The 17,943-nt window shown below is 55.6% G+C and overlaps 1 protein-coding gene across 2 annotated transcripts in view; it reads right to left on the bottom strand.

Annotated features, from left to right (window-relative positions):
- Galnt2 (polypeptide N-acetylgalactosaminyltransferase 2) overlaps positions 1–17,943 on the bottom strand; it is a 114,524-nt gene that overhangs the window by 5,162 nt on the left and 91,419 nt on the right. For both annotated transcript variants that reach the window (XM_055617540.1, XM_055617541.1), the window contains exons 6-14: positions 17,787–17,852; positions 11,067–11,188; positions 9,384–9,471; positions 7,797–7,884; positions 7,343–7,446; positions 4,755–4,881; positions 3,519–3,611; positions 3,239–3,322; positions 1,928–2,054 (exon numbers count right to left, since the gene is read on the bottom strand). In XM_055617540.1, the coding sequence (XP_055473515.1) occupies positions 1,928–2,054; positions 3,239–3,322; positions 3,519–3,611; positions 4,755–4,881; positions 7,343–7,446; positions 7,797–7,884; positions 9,384–9,471; positions 11,067–11,188; positions 17,787–17,852 (899 nt within the window). The remainder of the gene's footprint in view (positions 1–1,927; positions 2,055–3,238; positions 3,323–3,518; positions 3,612–4,754; positions 4,882–7,342; positions 7,447–7,796; positions 7,885–9,383; positions 9,472–11,066; positions 11,189–17,786; positions 17,853–17,943) is intronic.

Below are 17,943 nucleotides of genomic sequence, written 5' to 3' on the forward strand. Positions count from 1 at the left end.
CTTTGCAGACAGGAAAACCGAGTCTGAATGAATTTAAATATTCTTGCCTATGCTTTTAGAATTCAGACACATGTACACGAAGAGGGCAGGGCTGCCAACTACCTCCTTGAAGGATAAACAAGATCATGTAGAGCCACGGAAGACGGAATGCCAGTTATGGTGGCAGCGGCGGGGAGAAGGCCCTATGTAGGGCTTCCTAAAGTCACTTAAGAACCCGATCCTTTTGAGGGTTCGGGCACCCCACAGGCCCCCAGGGTCCAGAAGTGGAGGCCCCAGTGAGCCCAGTACCCCCTCTGACCTCTGTGTCCCTCAGTGGGAAAATGAAGATGCATGAATGTATTCTGTAAGTGCTACAGCGATTGCATGTTCTCTTCCAGGCCACAGGGCAGCGGAGAGGGTGACACGCAGTCACTAGAGAAGCCTGGCTTAACTTTGAGCAATAGTCTGCTGGCAGCAAGACACTGAAACCCAATGAGGCAGAACTCCCATTTCAGGGCTGCCTTGGGGACGTGTGGTCTTGACTCTGAGAAGCGCATGGGGTGGGGGTGGGGAGCAGTGGAGGGAAAGAGAAGGGGCTGCGAGGACAGAGGAGCTGGTGAGGCCCGAGGCAGGCCTGGGCTCTGAGTCACGGAGTAAACCTTCTGGAGTCTGGCCTCCCCAGCAGACGGTGGACAAGGGACCAGATGCTGTGATGTGCCCCGTGGAGCTTGAGTCAGAAGGAACCCTTTCTCTCCTCAGCTGTATGTCCTCAGTGATGGTGTGGTGTGTGTCTCTAGATGCAGTGTGCCTGCTTCCAGACGGGCCAGCGTGTGGAGATGCGGCTCTAGGGTGTGGACCCCCGGGACCCTGGCCCACCACACACACGTGTGGCCACAGATGCTTAGGGTCAGGGGAGTCACGGGGACCTCTGGGCACCGGGGACCTAGACTGTCGCCATGCAACGAGTGTGGAAGATGCTGGGAGGGCCGTGGCCGACCAGGAAGAGCACAGGTGCACGTTGTGTTTTAAGAAGGGTGACACTGAACTCCCAAGGCCCGCTTGGCCATGCGAGCAGCAGTGGTGGCCACCTCCGTGCTGGCCCTTCAACAACCTGAATTTGTAAAATACTTACAAAGTGCCTTCCTGAGCTGCCACTTAAAAAGCATGGCCGTCAGTTCCCTCATTTCCTATGTGCCGCTGAGGCTCAGACACCAGAGCCCCATCCACACTGCCAGCACTGCCAGGAGGAAATGTCTCCCATCCATGCACCTGACCCAAAGAGCTTCGCTCTGCATCAACTCAGAGGGGACTAGGTCACGTAGGGACACCTGCTGCTGTCATCTTTGCCTCTGGACCCCTCCGGGCACTGGAGTGCCAGCCATTGCCACACACGGCAGCCCGGATTTAAATTCAGCAGCGTTAAATGAAATCGAAGACCGGATCCCTGGCAGGCCTATCACAGCGCTCATGTGCTCAGGCTTTTTCCATCATGGCACATGCGTACATGGACAGCACTGAGGGCCATGAGGTGAGGTCTCCCGGGTGAGTGGGAAGTTGTGCCAATCACCACGTTGGCAGAGGATCAGAATCCAGCGTCTGCTGGTCTTCACCATCATTGCGCCTCCAGCTGAGAAGGCTGAAGCTGAGCACGTGCTGGGCGGGACCAGGCAGTTTATGACGGGAACGCACGGGTGCACACGCGGGCCCAGCACTGTGGGTCAGCAGGGGTGACAGCCGGCAGAACAGCGGTGATGACGACAGCTTCCTCCAGTGAGCCCTCACCTCTGCAGCCCAGCCCAGAGCAGGCACGCAGCTCAAGGTCTGTCAGTAACCTGCAGCACCCCGGCTGGCTCTGAGGGTGCTGCAGCATCCGGGATCTACAGGAAGAAGCCCAGGACCTCTAGCTGAGGACTCCGGGCCTGCAGGGGCACGCACGCTGCCCGCCTACCTGGTTTCCTCCAGCGTTGTGACACTCATAAATCCCAACAACTCCATCAGCAAAGTGTCCCAAGGTGTCCAGGCAGTTGGTTCCCTGCTGCAAGGCCCCAAAAGCTATGTCCTGGTGATCTGGAACCCTGAAAGGAATTTCCTGTAAGAGCCAAGGCCTCTGTGGGCCTGCGCTTCCTGCTCAGCCCTCTGCACATGGTCTCCACTGAGGCTTCGTGTCACTCACACGACGAGGCTACAGCCTCTGATTTCTAACTCTGAAGACTGAGTGGGCCAGGCATGACGGCGTGTGCCTGTGACCCCAGCTTTCAGAGGGCTGAGGGAGGATTTCCATGAGAGTTTGAGGCCAGCCTGGGCTAGAGGGTGAAACCCCCTATCTCAAAACAACAAAACCACTGTAAATGGGAGCCATTTCCTTGTGCTCCGGTAAGGGAGAGCACTACCCACAGGCTGGGCTGTTGCTGTCTTAGAAAGCCTTGTATTTCTCCACAGGCTGAGGCCTTGCTGGGGACACAGCCGGCAGGACTACACCACTCAGTGTGCACATCCGGATGGGCGGAGGGAGACAAGGTCTGCCTGGCTGGGCAGAGTGCATGCGAGTGCCGGCGCTCAGGCAGGAGACAAGTTGGCCTTACCTTTGAGAGACACTGGCTGTGGGCGCCTGATTTTCTTTCTTTCTTTCTGTTTTATTTTGACACAGGATTTCTCTGTGTAGTCCTGGCTGTCCTGGAACCAGTATGGCCTTGAACTCAGAGATCTGCCTGCCTCGGCTCCTGAGTCCTGGGACTAAGGATGTGTGCACCACACCCAGCCTGTGGTCTGCTGATTAAGGGTCACGCTCTAAAACTGTTTCTCCTGTGTGGAAATTATTTCAGGGGCATGCCATGAAGACGAAACAACCTGGAAGCACCTGATGCCAGAGGCGCACTGGTCCTCTGCTGGGCCAGAGGTGTTCTTAGAACACAGCTCCCGGCAGCTCACAGGAGGAGCGATTCTGAGGAAGGTTAGGCAGAGCATTTCCGGCATTCCGCCCCTGTAGGAGCTGGCCACTGTCACTCTTACTCCACACTCCCTAGCGGGGCAGCCGTGGGGGAAGACGGGGCAGATGTGGCTCTGGAGACACTGCCTCAGTAGGAGGGGACAGAGCAGACCAGGAGTGCTCCGGGACTCTCCCAGGCTCAGGCCGAGCAAGCACAGCTCTGCAGAAGCAGGGTACCTGTGGGGTGGGACCACGCGTCTCCCTGCGAGCCAGCTCCCTGGTCATCTTTTCCCCTCAGCCTTCACAAGGCACACTCAGGCCTCCAGGACTTACCTCAGCTCCGGGTAGACATTGTCCAGGTACCACTTGAAGGGCTTGCAGCCCAGCTTTTTCCTGAGCTCCAGCCTGCTCTGAATACTGGAGAAAAGGGGGATAGATTCAGTCCCAAATGCTGGTGTGAGTGGGGTGGCGGGGGCTGTCCGGCCTCTGGTGCCCACGACCTGCCCACTCCCACCAGAGCTTTGCTGGCATGGACTAGAGGCCGCTGGCGACACTGCATGCAGCCCCAGTGTGCCAGGTCCCCATTAGAAGGGCCAGGGCGGGCAGCACTCACTTTCCATAGGGCACATTTCGGGCGGAAGGCACTGCTGCATAGTAGAAGTTTTTGTATTCATCCATCCAGACCTCAGCTGCCCGCCGCGTGTTCCTGAAAGCGGAGTAAACCCGCCTGAGCCACAACTTCCGCCCTTCCCCCGGAGTCACCTGTCTGCGCACGTCTGCTGGAGCGTGCACAAGGACAGTGGCCACGAGCATGGCGCGGTGCAGCAGCTGCCTCAGGGTCTGTGGGAAGTGCTCACGGTCTCGGAGCCACTGTCACAGCACAGGTTATCACAGAGCAGAAGCTGCACCGCCACCAACTGAAAATATGCCCCTGCTATGGAAGAGAAGGTGCTGGGAGAGCATAGCACAAGACTCCACCTGCCCTGCCTTCCACAGCGGGCATGGACGCTGGCATGCTGGGACAGTGAACCAGGCTCCCCTAACTCTGCTTTCCTTCTGAGGGAACGTCAGAGATGACAACGGGGCGAGCTCACGTCAGGACACCCCAGGGAAGCCACTGCATGCACAGACAGCTGCAGGCCTGCTCAGAGCAGGGACTGGTCACCCTGGAGGCGAAGCACCCCCTGCAGTAAGGCCTTCTGAGTGCTGAAGCTGCCACACTGGTTTCCACCTGGAGCTCACTCTCCCCATAACGTGACACACATTCCTGTGGTCCAGAATAGGGGAGGGGCAGGCCACCGCCACTGCCAGAAAAGACGTAAATGCCTTCATCATGGTGCTAACCCCAGCAACTTCCCTCCAGGTTGACAGTCAGGACAGGGACACATGTGAGAATGTCCTCATCTCCCAGTTCGGAGTGGAAAAACTCTGATGAGCTCTGATGCGGTGCACTCACAGGTGTAGACTGTGCCCAGCTGACTGAGACAGACTCTGGGTCTCGTGTGTCGGTGAGGAAAGCCGTGTCACTAGGTCACAGTGTGGTGGCATTACCGGGAGGTGATGAAAGGCTGTCTGCCTTCCATGTCCCCCCGCCCGGCCGTGAAGCCTCCAGACAACACTCCCACCGGGCTCTGTCTAAACCTCAGATGAACCTTTAAGGGACACATCTGCTCCCAGCCAGCACCACCACGGTGGAGCACACCGAGACAGCTTCTTTTCTCGCTGGAATGCCATCTTGTACACTAGCTGCTGCCCCGTTCCTCAGCTTGGGGGTCATGCATGTCAAAGGGCACTGTCCCCCACAGTCTGAGCAAACAGAGGCCGGCTGGCCTGGCCTCTCGCTACTTACCGGGCAAAGACAGTGCCACTGCCGCCTGGGAATGTGTAGGGGTGCTGCTTCCGGAACACATGCCCCACACGGCTGCATGGAATGATCTCCAGGCTGCCGCCGCACTGCCACACGCGGAATGAGATCTCTGGTAGGAAGGAAATTCGTTAACTATCAGTGTGTCACAGCTGCTGTCCTCGTGGCAGCTGCCCCGGCCTTAGTCACCTCTATACCTCCCTCTCAACTGCCAAGGGAAACCAGTGAGGCGCTGCTTCCCAGAACATGATCTGGAGCTTACGGAGGAGCCTGGACAGGCCAGCGCCCTAGCATACCCGAGACCATACATGCATGGAAAAGACAATAGGACAACAGGCCTCCCAGACTAAGACTGTGCACCTCAGCGACACCACAGCTGCCAGCTACGGACACATACACAGTTCACTGTAAACTGAACATGTACCAGGATGCACTGGGCTTTCCTGCCAGGGAAAAGAGGCTCTGCCTATTGCCCTCATGTGTCAGCAGGTCCAGCAACCAAGTTTCCAGGGTGGGGACCAGGGACAGTCATCTGCCCTAAGTTTAGCAAGACACTTTGTTTTAAACAGGAGGACCAAGTGCCATGTAAGAGCAAGCTTGTCTAGTCTTCGGACACAGCCCTCGCACGGGCTGGTGTGGTGAGGAATCTCCAGAGCTAGCACAGCCACCAATCGGAACAGAGAAAAACCAAGGCAGGATCTTTGTAGACAGTGTGGCTGTGGAGGGCTAAGCTTTCTAGAGCAATGTGCTGTCACAGAGGCAGTGCAGCCTGAAGCCTGCCCAGAATGGGGGAGGAGGAAAGGGCAGGCTAAGGCACAGGAGTGATTCCCTTGGGAAGAACAGTCAGATTCCAATCCCCTGTGTGGCCAGCGCCACCTGAACAGGCAGATGCAGGGTGCTGTTCCCAACTCTTCCAACAACACTTCGAGAAAGATGTGCCCTGCATCTCAGGAAGAAAACTCAATATGCTGAAGACTCAGCCTTGAGCTTTCAGGGCGGGCATCTGCTGAGCCAGTGGGGAGGCTGGGAGTCCAGGTGGGCTCAGCCTGGGCAGCCTCCTTGACAGCATGGGACCACACCGCCAGGGCCCGCCTCAAGGACAGCTCTGTCCCCAGGAAGTCAGGCACCCTTGCTCTCCTCTCCACACCACAGCCACCAAACCTGCATGGGCTGGGAATGCCAGGGTCTGCATGGCACCAGCAAAAGGAGCTGGGAGCAGAGGTCTGCAGAAGTGGAATCCTACCCCAGGCTGGTCGTCCTGCTCACACCCTCTGCTTAGCCTCCAGGTATCCCCAGGGGCAGACGACATCAGACCTCCAGGGAGGGAAGGCCTTCTAACGGTCTGACCTGCCCAGCCCCTCAGGTTAGTAGGCAGAACATAAACGAAAGCCTCATCCATCACACCCGTTCCTCCTGGGCTTCAGGCCAGGTCACCTTAGATGCAGAGCAACCCTGTAGGGTGACACACAGGACGCTGGCTGAGTATGCCTGTCAATTTGTGCTCTCAGAACCACGAGGTTCCTGAGGTGTGGCCTCCTGGGACACATGCTGACCCACAGGGCGGCTCCAGCCCCTGTAACTGTTTGTGCAGGAGGCTCAGAGCCCCTTTCAGGCCGGCTACCTCAAAGCCTTCCTTGCTCACAAAACTCCACCCGAGGCCAACACTGCACTGGGACACGGGAAGGAGACTGACTCCTTTGCCTCCCTTTGCCTCCCCATGGAGCCAGAGCTTCTCATCACGCTGGGCAGAGGCATCCAGACGAAATGCCTTCACCAACTTCAAAAGACACGCTCGGACGACAGGCTAGCTGAAGCTGTTCTTTTAAGCTAACAGGAACTATCAAAGTCTCTGTCACAGAAAAAGTACTCAAAGTGACAGTGGCGTCGTGCTCCTTCCCTCTCCTTGTCCCCGTTCCTCGCACACTTGCGTAAAGACGAGAGAGACTAAACTCTTGATGGTGAGAGAAGTGAGCTCTGAATGACAAACACTTGAAATCAAAGGCTTCAAGTAAAACAAGAAGCAAAGCCCAAACAAGCTGGCTGCAGCCTTCTCATCTGTCTGGTGAGACCCTGAAGACAGCGGCCTCCATAGACCGCCACCTGTGAAGCGCCCGTGTCCCATTCCTGGGCAAACACAATGTCCACGGGTCATTAAAAACACGATTCCTGAAAGCAGCGGAGAAGGCTCTGAAGACCATCCACGTGCCCCGCTCTGTGCCATGCGTGACAACATTCGGCCACCCCAGCAGCTGCCCAGCCCCGTCACCATTCTAGTTAGCCAGAGCCCGGGCACAGCTGTGTTTCTCAGTTTCGGAGGTGCACATTCCAAGTTCCCCAGGTCAAGGGCATGACAGCGGCTGGTTTCTGAGCAGGGATGGCTGAGCCCTCGCCTCCTCCATCCCGAAACCAAGCACACAGCTACTGTCACCCCTGTGGTCAGGGTGTGTGCCGTGCGCAGGAGCCGGTCTGCCCACTCAACGCCTGCTCGTGGCCTCCCTACTCGCTAACGTGGCGGCGTGCCGCACACCCCTCGCCACGGCAGGGCTGGCGGATCGAGGCCGGGGCGTACGTACCGAGGTTCTCGCCCCCCCACACATCCATCATCATGTCGTACTTCCCAAGCTCTTCAAAGTACAGCTTGTCCATCACGAACAGGCCGCCGGCAATCATGGGGGTCCTGACAGGGAGAGGAGAGCCAGCGTTAGCCCACCACAGGCGACCTCTGCGGTGCTCTGAGGGGCCTTTCTCTCTCCGCTGGCCTCTAGTGACTGTCTAGGACCCTCGACTTTCAGGAACCGTGGGCCTGACCGTAGGGACAGCCCACCACCCCACTCTGCTCCAGAAAAGTCTACATCGTAAACAGGAGGCGACCCAGACCACCAGCAGACGCCTTGTAAGCACTCAACTGAGGGGAAGAATCTCGGGTTCCGTCACTGTGCAGCACGGGCAGGTGCTGGCCTATGAGACGCCAGGGAGCCGGGGGTGGAAGGCCCAGAGGCCAGCGTCCGGGCAGCAGAGCACACTTACTTTATTGGGGCCACCGGGTTTCCCTGGCGCGACCGTCTCTGCTCCGGCGTCATGTAATCCCACTTGAACACCAAGTTCCAGTCAAAACCTGTCGGCCGCAAAAGAAACAGCGGTGAGGAGAGACGGCTCTCACTGGCTGCCGCCCGAGCCGCCTGACCATGAGCACATGTCATGAGGACTTGCTGTCAACCAACCTAACGACCAAGGTGAAGGGGTGGGGAGGGGAGAGAAGTGGGGCGGTGGGCGTGCAAGGACCTCTGAGAACCTTCCTAACCCTCCAAAGCAAAAGGAGGGCCGAGCTTTCTTCTAAAAAGACAAAACCGCACGTGTGTCTGTGTCTGCATGTGGCTGTGCACACGGGTGCCAGCGTACAGGCGAGAGTGTGGGAGCCTTGGAGCTGGAGTCTCAGGTCACCTGATCTGAGCGCCGGGACTCCAGACCACCGGAGTGCAGTGCCTGCTCTTCACCTCTGAACCATCTTTCCAGCTGCCCTAACCTTTTTTTTTTATTTCGACATGGGGAACCACTAGGTAGTGGGTCAGTCTTGAACTTGGAGCACTTCTGCCTCAGCCCCCGAGTTTTGGGACTGCAGACACGCTCAACAACGCCTGACTGGATTTGCTGGTATTAAACTGTGTAAAGACAAGTGTGAAGTGTGAGGCTGGCATCTGTGTGTGATGCCGCTGCAGCCAGCAGAACTGTGCACACAGACGGGGGACCGGGGGACGAGTCAGAGCTGGACGACTCACAGCTGGTTCCTAGAGCCACGGTGCAGCACAGAGCCCCTCTGGGGACCCACGGCTCTCCAGGCACGAACGAGGACCTTTCAGGCCCATAATGTTGACCTCACAGTAACGCAATCTCCCTCCCACTTGAGAAGCACCAGAGCCTCAACAACTCTTAAGAAGCAAAGGAGAAGCTTGGACAGATTCCTCCTGGGTCCCTGGAGGGGACCAGAAGGTAACACCTGTAGGCTGTGTGGCCCTACAAGACACGGGTCCATTCACACAAAGCCCACCCAGCGGTGAAGCAGGCCGTGTCTGGGTGGCCGGGGAGGAAGTGCCAGTGTCTAAGCTTCAGCTCAAGGTAGGACTGGTGCCTGGTAGGTGGGCTGCGAGGGGTTCAGCAACAGGATGGCAGGACTCCAGGGCAAGCCAGTAGGCATGCAGGCTACAAGAGGAAGGGCTGGAGCAGGCAGAGGAAACAAGGCCGGTTTGGGGCCGAGCCTAAGTCCTCGGCTCTGTCTCAGGCCCTGCTTCCTGCTGGTCATGGCTCTGGAGTCTCTCAGCCCAGCCCCCCCCCCCCCAAGTGGGTAGGGAGCCCTCTGTTCCCATCTGCAGGGACAACACAAATTCCCCCAGCTTTAGTCATAACATCTCCCAGAGAGAGAAGAATGGGACAACGGGGTGGACAATGAGCTTCTGTTGCTGCCAGGGAAGCAGGTCCAGTCCTTTCTGTGAAGTCCCAGTCACAGCCCACACTACAGCATGAATTCTGTGTCACTGTCACGGCCGCTGCAGGACAGCAGTGGTCAGAGGCCTAGCCAGTCAGAGCAAGCTGGCCTGGGGGCCAGTCACGGACACCTACCCCCCTTGAGGTCGGCAGAAGCGCCCACGTACTGGAAGTTGTCCATGTTAATGACGTCAATGATCGGGGACACCACCCGCGTCCTGTCCTGAGCAGGGACAAAGGGAGAGGTTACGACCCCAGCCAGGCAGGAGCTGCCATCCCAGCAGGCCTTCCTTCAGATACCACTGTCCCACATGGGCGGGGGAGGGATGGCATGACAGGGGACAGCTGAGAGCGGACACCTCTGCTCTATCTTCTCCCGGCCAGAGGCCTGGGCTGGGCAGTGGCCCCAGTTCTGGATTTCACCCCTGGGTAGGTTTCAGTGTCACAAAACCAAGCTCAGACACGTCTGCCTGTCACCCTCTCATGAGCTGCACCAAGGTAGCCCAGGAAGGAACTCACGGCTGAAGTGCCTCCACCACAGAGCCAGGGATGACTTCTGGGTGCAGGTGGTCTGAGATGTGGGGGTCACCCCCCCAAGTTGCAGTCTGTCCTGAGCAGAGCTCTCAGAGCCTAACTCGGCTCCCCGGGGAGTCTGCCAACCCTGCCCACCTCCCATGGACCCTCTTTTTCAGTGCCGCTCTGCCGGGACCAGGCACAAGGCCTGTGACCTCCTCGGACCTTCCAACCCAGCGCTGCCTCGTGCTGACAGTTCATACGAGGCAGGACATGTGGTCCGTGAGTTACTCAGAGAACACTTGTTGGCTGAAGAAAGACCCAGAAGCTCAGCAACAGGCCGAGCAGAGCTCAGGAGCACGCAGGGTGTTAGCCCCATCCTGCCTGCTTGCGGGGTGAGGGGGGACAGAGCAGCCGCCACCCTGCCTCCCATCAGGCTGGCCGGGAAGGCTGGGGTCAATCTGCTTTACATTCCTTCTGCTGAGAAGAGTCACAGAACCCACGGGTTGGCCTGCTCCCTCCTCTGCCGCGGGGCACGGCCAGCTACGGGCTCAGCGGAGCTGGCACGGCAAGGCCGTGTGGCTCTGCCTGTTACTGACCCCGGAAGCTGAGTGTCCTCACCTATGAGGTGAGAGGGGCAGCCAGCGCGCCACGAGCCCCGGGAAAGGCACAGACAGGCCTCCGGCGGCTTTCGGTCGCTCGGTACTTTGTGACTTGCTGCCTGTTGCTCCTCGTGCTACCGTGGCAGGCAGCACGTGTTCCCGCTGCTCCCTTTCATTATGTTTGCTTCACTGCCCCAAGGAAGCACTTTCACAAGCAAAGAAAGTCAGTAAGGCAGGCAGAAGGCAAGAAAGATAACACTGGCGAACACAGTGCCAGTGGCGATGCCTCCAGAAGGCAGAATGTGCCCGAGTGCGGTCAAAGTCTACGTGGCAAGCCCACCACGGGCGCTGCGGCAGCCCGTCCTTAGCACGGCAGACGACTATCACTGTAGCCACCCCAGTCCTCCTCCCAGACATCCCGCCGGATGGCACTTCCGCTAGCCACCTCGCTGACCACGTATCTTCCTGTGTGCACGGGTGAGTGCGTGTGGGCTCCTGTGACTTCCTCTATGTCTCTGTGTGTGTGTGGGTGGTGCTCCCATGACTGGCTACCTTTTCCTCCCAGGCTCCTGCCAGCCCCATAAAAACCTATATTCCACTGGTAAAATGACAGTTCTGTACTGATGGGACAGCATAAAACAAGGCTGAGGGCATCATGTCCTTTCCATAGGTGTGCAGCTCACCCTCTGTGACCGAGGCTCACCTCAGCGACTCGCTCCAGCAGCGGCTCCAGCCATCGCTCGTTACACTCACAGTGACTGTCCAGGAAGGTCAGGACCTTGGCCTGAGCAGCGTCGGCACCCCGGACCCGAGAGCGCATCAGACCTGTGGGGTAAGTTCAGAGTGCGTGAGGGGCAAGAGCACGCCCGAGAGCCTGCCTGGCATGGCCAGCACTGCTCCAGAGCTACCGTGGTAGACCCCCAGCAGGACTTCCCATGCTCGTCAGACGCTGGGAAAGACAGCTTTCCTAAGGCTGCTGCCCCTGAGGAAGGCTACCACCTAGTCAAAAGCACCTTGCTGCCACACTACCGTTCCCACGTGGCTGGGATGAGGAAGGTACCACTGCACTCCCCGGGAGCTGGTGCTGCCACGTTTGGTGGCCACAACACCTGCAGCTGCACTTCAGACAGCGCTGTCTCGACCACAGGGGCACCAGGGCGAAACCAGCTGTGTGGCCGTGACACAAATGTCACTGCTGGCCCCATTCTGCGTGCACAGCTTGGGATGGGTTGTGACATCATCAGCTGTGTTCTGAGCTGTGGGAGACACTACACCTGGACGGGACACAGCTCTTCACGACAAGCATTTCAAGTTCCTTTTTACACAGCAAAATGGATTGTCAAAGACTCTTATCAACTGTATGCTCCTCAGTAGAGGAGATGCCAGCTCCACGCCACACAAGCCTTTGCTCAGGTAACAGCTACAGCCGTGTACGCAGTGGAAGCTGAAAGGGCTTCGAGAAGTCACTCAGAGAAGAAACAAGGAACGCTGAGCTTGACAGCAGGAGTGGCACAGTGAGCCGGGCGGGGCTGCACCTGCTTGCCCTCACTGCCCGGTGCCCACCGTCTGCTGCTGTGCACGCCGCAAAGCCTGAGGTGTCAGTGGACCACATGCAGGGCTTCTACGTGGCTGGGAAGGGAAATGAGAACAGGCCCCAATCCTGTGATGAGCCCCCGAGGCCTGTGGCCAACTCCTGGCTCAGAGAGCCACAGAAGCAGAGCAACCCAAGAACATCGGTGGCCAGAGGAGCCGAGGCCTCAGCTGCTCTCCACTCCAGTGGACACAGGGCTTGAACTTGAACTCTGCTGAATAAATGGAGTTTGGAAAACACTCTGCCCTCCTACGGAAATTACAGAAGGATCCCATTTAGGATAAAACTGTTTTGTGAATAAGGGATCCACCCAAAATGCACTTGCCCGAATGAAGCACAGAGAAGCACCTACATCATGCGTAAGGCCTGGTTTCTGCCAGTGTGTGACAGGGACACTAAGCCCACGCCCGCCATGAAAGCTTGTGCGTTGAAGCCTTGGTCCCCAGCTGGTGGCGCTGAGAGACGAGAGGACTGTAAGGCTGTCGTCTTATCAGTGAGTAAAGCCATCGATGACAGAATCATCATTTGGTGGCACTGTGGGAGATGGAGGTGGTGGCAGATAGGGAGGGCCTGGCTGGAGGAAACAGGCCCCTGGCAGGGCACAGCTTCGCAGACCCGGTCTCTTCCCCACTCCCTGACTTCCCTGACCCGCCACACAGCCTTCTAAACTGTGCTGTTCCAACTGACCTCAGGCCCAATGACAGGACCAAGTGGTATGGACTGAAGGCCCGAAGCTCTGAGAAAAATAAACCTTTCCCTGTAGTGAGAACTGTGGTTTCTTTAAAAACACAGAAATGTTATGTGAAAATGTTTTGGGTTTAATCCCAGGTGTGGGGATGTAGGGCTGCTTCAGACTGTCCACAGCGGCTGACTATGATCTGCCGAGGGCTCTAGCCAGGAATGGTTTTGCCAGCTGCAGACAGTTTATGTTTGGATTTCTGGGGACTCTTCAGAGGGTGTATAAATGCCAAAATCCATGAGAAAAACGGCAGTGGCGGTGGCTGCTGCTGCTGCTGCTGCGACGGGGGCTCTTTGCTTGTTGGAGATATTCTGGCGATGAAGATCAAACTTGCCCAAGAAACTTGACACCCCTCATAAGCAGGAAGAAGTCTACCAATACCAAAGCCCCTTTACCTCTAACATTCTTTCTCTCCTACCCAGTGTTGGGGGTTGGAAGGGATGGGGTGGGGTAGGGAGGAAGGACAAAGAATGCAATAAAGCATCCGGAAGTCCAGCCACATTTCCCCTGCTGTGTTCCTTTTTGTCTCAGAGGTGAAGAAGACAGCTGGTAACTGCGCTGCCCTGAATAGCAAAGGCTAATATTCTTTGGAGAAAAATGAAATGACTCAGAGTATCTACAGTACATCATTCAGAACATCCACCATCCACTGAAACATCAGTAAACAGAAGAAGGAATAGAGAATGTGGAACAAACCCAAGAGGAAAAACAGAAACCTCAACTGAAAGTCACCCTGAGAGGACTCAGATTGGGAATTAAAAGACGAAGATTTAAAAACTTTAAAAGATTTTTAAAAATCTTAAAAAAGATTTAAGATTCGAGAACTCATGTGAATGATGGTGTTCGTGAGTGAACGGGTGGGAAACCTTAGCAGAAGTGAATGCTGTGAGCACAGTCGAACAGATATCCCACACTGAAAAGTGAGATCACCTCCAGTGGAAAGCTCAGAAAGCTGGCAGGAGACCAGGGAGCCAGAGGAGATCAGCAGAAACAGGTCACCCGGAACTGGAGACAAAAACACGAGGAGCAACAGGCTTAAGTGACTACGCCATGTTACGACGTGGTTATGTGCAGCCAGAACGGAAAAGCGAACTGGAGTCCAGCTGAAGACATGATGGCCAATCACTTTCTAAATCTGTGAGAAACATCAGCTTACACATTCAAGAGGATTCTGGCAAACCTGAAGCAGGATAAATATAAAACAGCGAGGGCTAGGTGGATCGAGGCTGACTGAGAGACAGCAATGAGGACTCAGAGGGCTGCTGCCAGCACCCTGTCACATGCAAGGGACAACATGTGTTATGACTATGTTCTGAAAGAAAAGCAGCTGGAAAAATGGCTCAGTGGGTAAACGCACTCTCCATTCTTTCAGAAGACGGGGGTTCGGTTCCTAGCACCCTAGCAGATACTTTTCAACCATGTACGTATTCACACACACCATTTGTACACCACACACACACAGAAAAAACAAAACAAAACAAAACAGAAGACAGAGGTACACCCACAATATTGTAAAGGGCTGAAAGAAAACTTTCAGTCAAGTCTCTTTAAGAGTAAAAGAAAGAGATTCTCTGACTGAGTCCTGAAAGAACTGTCTGGGCTGAAGGGCAAACACCACCACAAAAATGTGAAGGAGGAACAGACAACTTGGCCAGAGTCTCACCTCTTTTTAATTTCTTTAAAAGATAACTTTTTATCTTTAAAAATAACTTAATTTCTTTCAAACAAATTTAAATGTTTAAAAGATAACTTAGTATTTATTTTAAAAGATAGGAGATTTTTAACATTGCATTATGTGCATTATGGGCTTTACAACCTAACAGATGAAGGTGGCAGCCATGGAACAAGACAGGACACGGGGACCAGATTGGAGACTCCTAGGCACAGGACAGTAGCACCAACGCCAAGATTACCGAGTCTGTGTGCTTCCTTAGAGCAGCTACAGATGTGGCTCCTGGGACCACGTTCTCGGCTGCTAGTTCAGTCATCTGTGCCCGGTTCACAGGCGGGGCTTGAGGGCAGTGTGCACACAAGCTCTGAGCAGGGTGTGCTTTCCTGCTCAGCTGTCACACATGGCCTGTTCCACCCCAGCCATGACCTGGCTTCCGCACTCTGACCACGGACATGGCACAGAGGTGCAGGCTCTTCCCAAAGGAACACCTTAGCTAAAACAATGCAAGAGCTAACGTTTAGGTGTGCTCTTCTGCATTCTAAGTGACCAAAGCACTGTCTCCAGCTAACGGGATCATCAGTTACCGACCGGCACAGACACGTCCTCTGCTCCCTCTTTCCTCTGCCCTCCACACTCTTGTTTCTTGTCTAAGCTCTTGTTGACCTTTTCCCTTTTCAGGTTGGGAGAGTGTGTGAAAACGGAGTTGAAGCCAGCTGTTCAGGGACGAACTCGGGGAACATCCGCTCTCTGGTTCACTACCGCTTCAGATGACAATGGCTTCACCATCTGTGTGGTGTGGGCTGCTGGCCGGGGCTGGGTAGCAGTGGGCTTAGCCACAGCACTCACTGGGGTCCAGCGAGCCTTCTGTTGCTTACAGCCGTGCCTGGGCCTTTCTGGTGAGAAGGCCGCCTCCACTGTAGAGCTCACGCCCTTGGTGCCTCCTGAACGAGCCTTCTCTGACTGTCGCTGCTGTGCCCCGAGGCCCCGTGCAGTGACTCACGTGCTGCCCGGTCTTCGTTAGAGCTTCGCATTCGATTTCCAAAATTAAAAATGCAAGCTCCCTAGGGCGGGGATAACAACTTTCACATAACCCTCGTCTACCTAGCACAGCGTAAAGCACAAAGTAATCAGCTAATGAATGTACTTTTTTTTTTTTTTTGTTATTGTTATTTTTCTAAGATTGTGGGGACTGGAGAGATGGCTTAGTGGTGAAGAGTACTCGCTTTTCTCCCAGGGGACCTGTGTTTGGTTCCCAGCACCCAACCTCCTATACCTGCGGCTCCCGGAGACCTGATGCCTTCTTCTGGTCTGCACGGGCACCTGCACTCATGCAACACACCCACACACAGACGCACACACATATAAAGTGTAAATATTGTTTTTAAAGAAAAAAAGGTCCTTGCTGGGCCGGGGTGATGGCTGCCCCTCCAGAGGACCTGGGTCTGAACTACAGCACCCACATGGCGGCTCACAACTGTCTGTAATCCAGCTCCAAGAGACTGGACACCCTTTTCTGGCCTCTGCAGGCACCAAACTTGCCTGCAGTACGGGGGCATGCACGGAAGAAAACACACCCAGACACTTTAAGCAAAAAGAGAAAAAGAAAACAAGATCCCACCAGGACACCTCCCTGCCTGGACTGGATCCAGAAGACAGAGCCTTCACTGACTGCGTCACAGAGGCCAACCCAGGTCCACGCCAGCCTCACACAGCACAGTGGCAAGTGTCACCACTCTGTAATGCTCGAGGCTGGAAGAGGGTGCACCCAAACAGCAGCATACCCGAGACGCCCTGAGAGGCCTCCAGACCCTGCATCAGGAAGGCAGTCTCTTCCATAACCACCCACACTGATGGACTGACAGCTGGTGACAGGCTGGCATCTGCAAAATCACATCAACAAGAAACGACAGCTCTCTCCCCGTGTGGGACAGTTCTCCTTCAGCAGGCTGTCAAACTTGAGTCTGATTATATCGCCTGCCTGGAACACGGCGACGCTGTCCTCCTTATGGCTAAGCCTTAATGCGTTCCCTAAACCTCCGCAGTCAAGCCACTGACGAGACTTTCCTGGCTGTGAGTGAAAGACAAAAGCCAATTTTCCAAATGTGTAAACACAAATGTGGTTTGAAAATTTGGCCTCGTGTACAAACAGTCCCAATCGGTCAAGCTGCGACCGTCCTTTCTGCATCTGCTGGGACAGGGCTCCCAGGTGGCCCTGGAGGAGGGAGGACACACACCATTGCTGTTCTGCGGGAGCACGTCCACAGGCCAGGAGAGGCGGGTGGGAAGTGGGGTCCCTGAAGAAGCCGTTTCTGCGCACAAGGCCATGCTGACTGGCTCACTGACTAGAACTTCATGGGAAGTTTGCAGATCACAAGCCGTTGGCTTTGCTGGTTTTTACTAAAGTTTAATTTTATGTGTATGGGCATTTGTGCCTACTGTACGTCTGTACATCTGCATGTGAATGTAGGCACCATGTGCCTACGCCCTGAGGGGCCCAGAATAGGATGTTGGATCCCCTGAAACTGGGGGTTACAAGCAGCTGTGAGCTGCCATGTGGGTGCTGGGATTCAAATGTGGGTCTTCTGGAAGAGCAGCCAGTGTTCCGAGCTGCTGATGCAGCTCTCAGTCCCACCGGCCTGTCTGCTTAGGACCAAGCACTGCATCTGACCACGCAGCCAATGACCGCCGTCTTCTGCACCTCACTGCTACCCACCAACTGAACGCCTGGATGTGCAGCAGACCACTGTGGACCAAGCATCCTACGACAGCCAGGTCTTCTGCAGATAAACTGCTATCCACCGACACAGGCTCCTCTGCTCTGCTGTGACTTGTCTAATTAATGTCCCCGCCAAGACACTTGGTAAATGACATATGGCAATGTGCTCTGTGACTAAGTTCGTGACACCTCTTCCACAGTGGGTGTCATTCAGAACAACCTGATGCGGTGTGGCTAGGCCAGGGCATTTGTACTTGACTTGGAATAAACCAGTTTTTCCTTTCCTTTGGAATAGGATCTGGGTACTGCACTTAACACAGGGTCTACCATGTGATGGTCAATCTTGACTGTCAACTTGACATGACTTAGAATCACCATGGAAACATACCTCTGCTAAGTCTGAGATGATTTTTCTAAGATTAGGTCCAAAGTGGGTGGCAGCATCTCATGGGCTGGGGCCCTGGACAGTGTAAGAAGTGAGCTGAGCACCAGGGCTCACCTCTGTCTGCTTGCTGCAGGCCCACTGTGTGCTCACTGCAGGCCCACTGTGGGCAGCTACCTCACATTCCTGCCCCGACGGTGGACTGCATCCCCGGAACTATGAGCCAAAACCAACACTTCCTTCTCTAACTTGCGTTTGTTACACAATGAAAAAACAACCAACACACACCATCTCAAAAGCACCACAGAAAAGGACTTCCCTACCTTCTCGTCGGTCGTTCCTGAGGACCCTCACTTTCTCGATCTTCCCCAAGAGGGCCCCGTCCTCAGCTAAGGAGAGAAAAGAGGCAGAGAATGGTGAACCCTGAGTCTACACAGGGCTCTAGGCCGAAAGGCCACACACTCAGTCACCTGTGGGAAG

Source organism: Psammomys obesus, unplaced genomic scaffold, assembly GCF_907164565.1.
Source record: "Psammomys obesus unplaced genomic scaffold, mPsaObe1.curated_primary_1811, whole genome shotgun sequence".
NCBI lineage: Eukaryota > Metazoa > Chordata > Mammalia > Rodentia > Muridae > Psammomys > Psammomys obesus.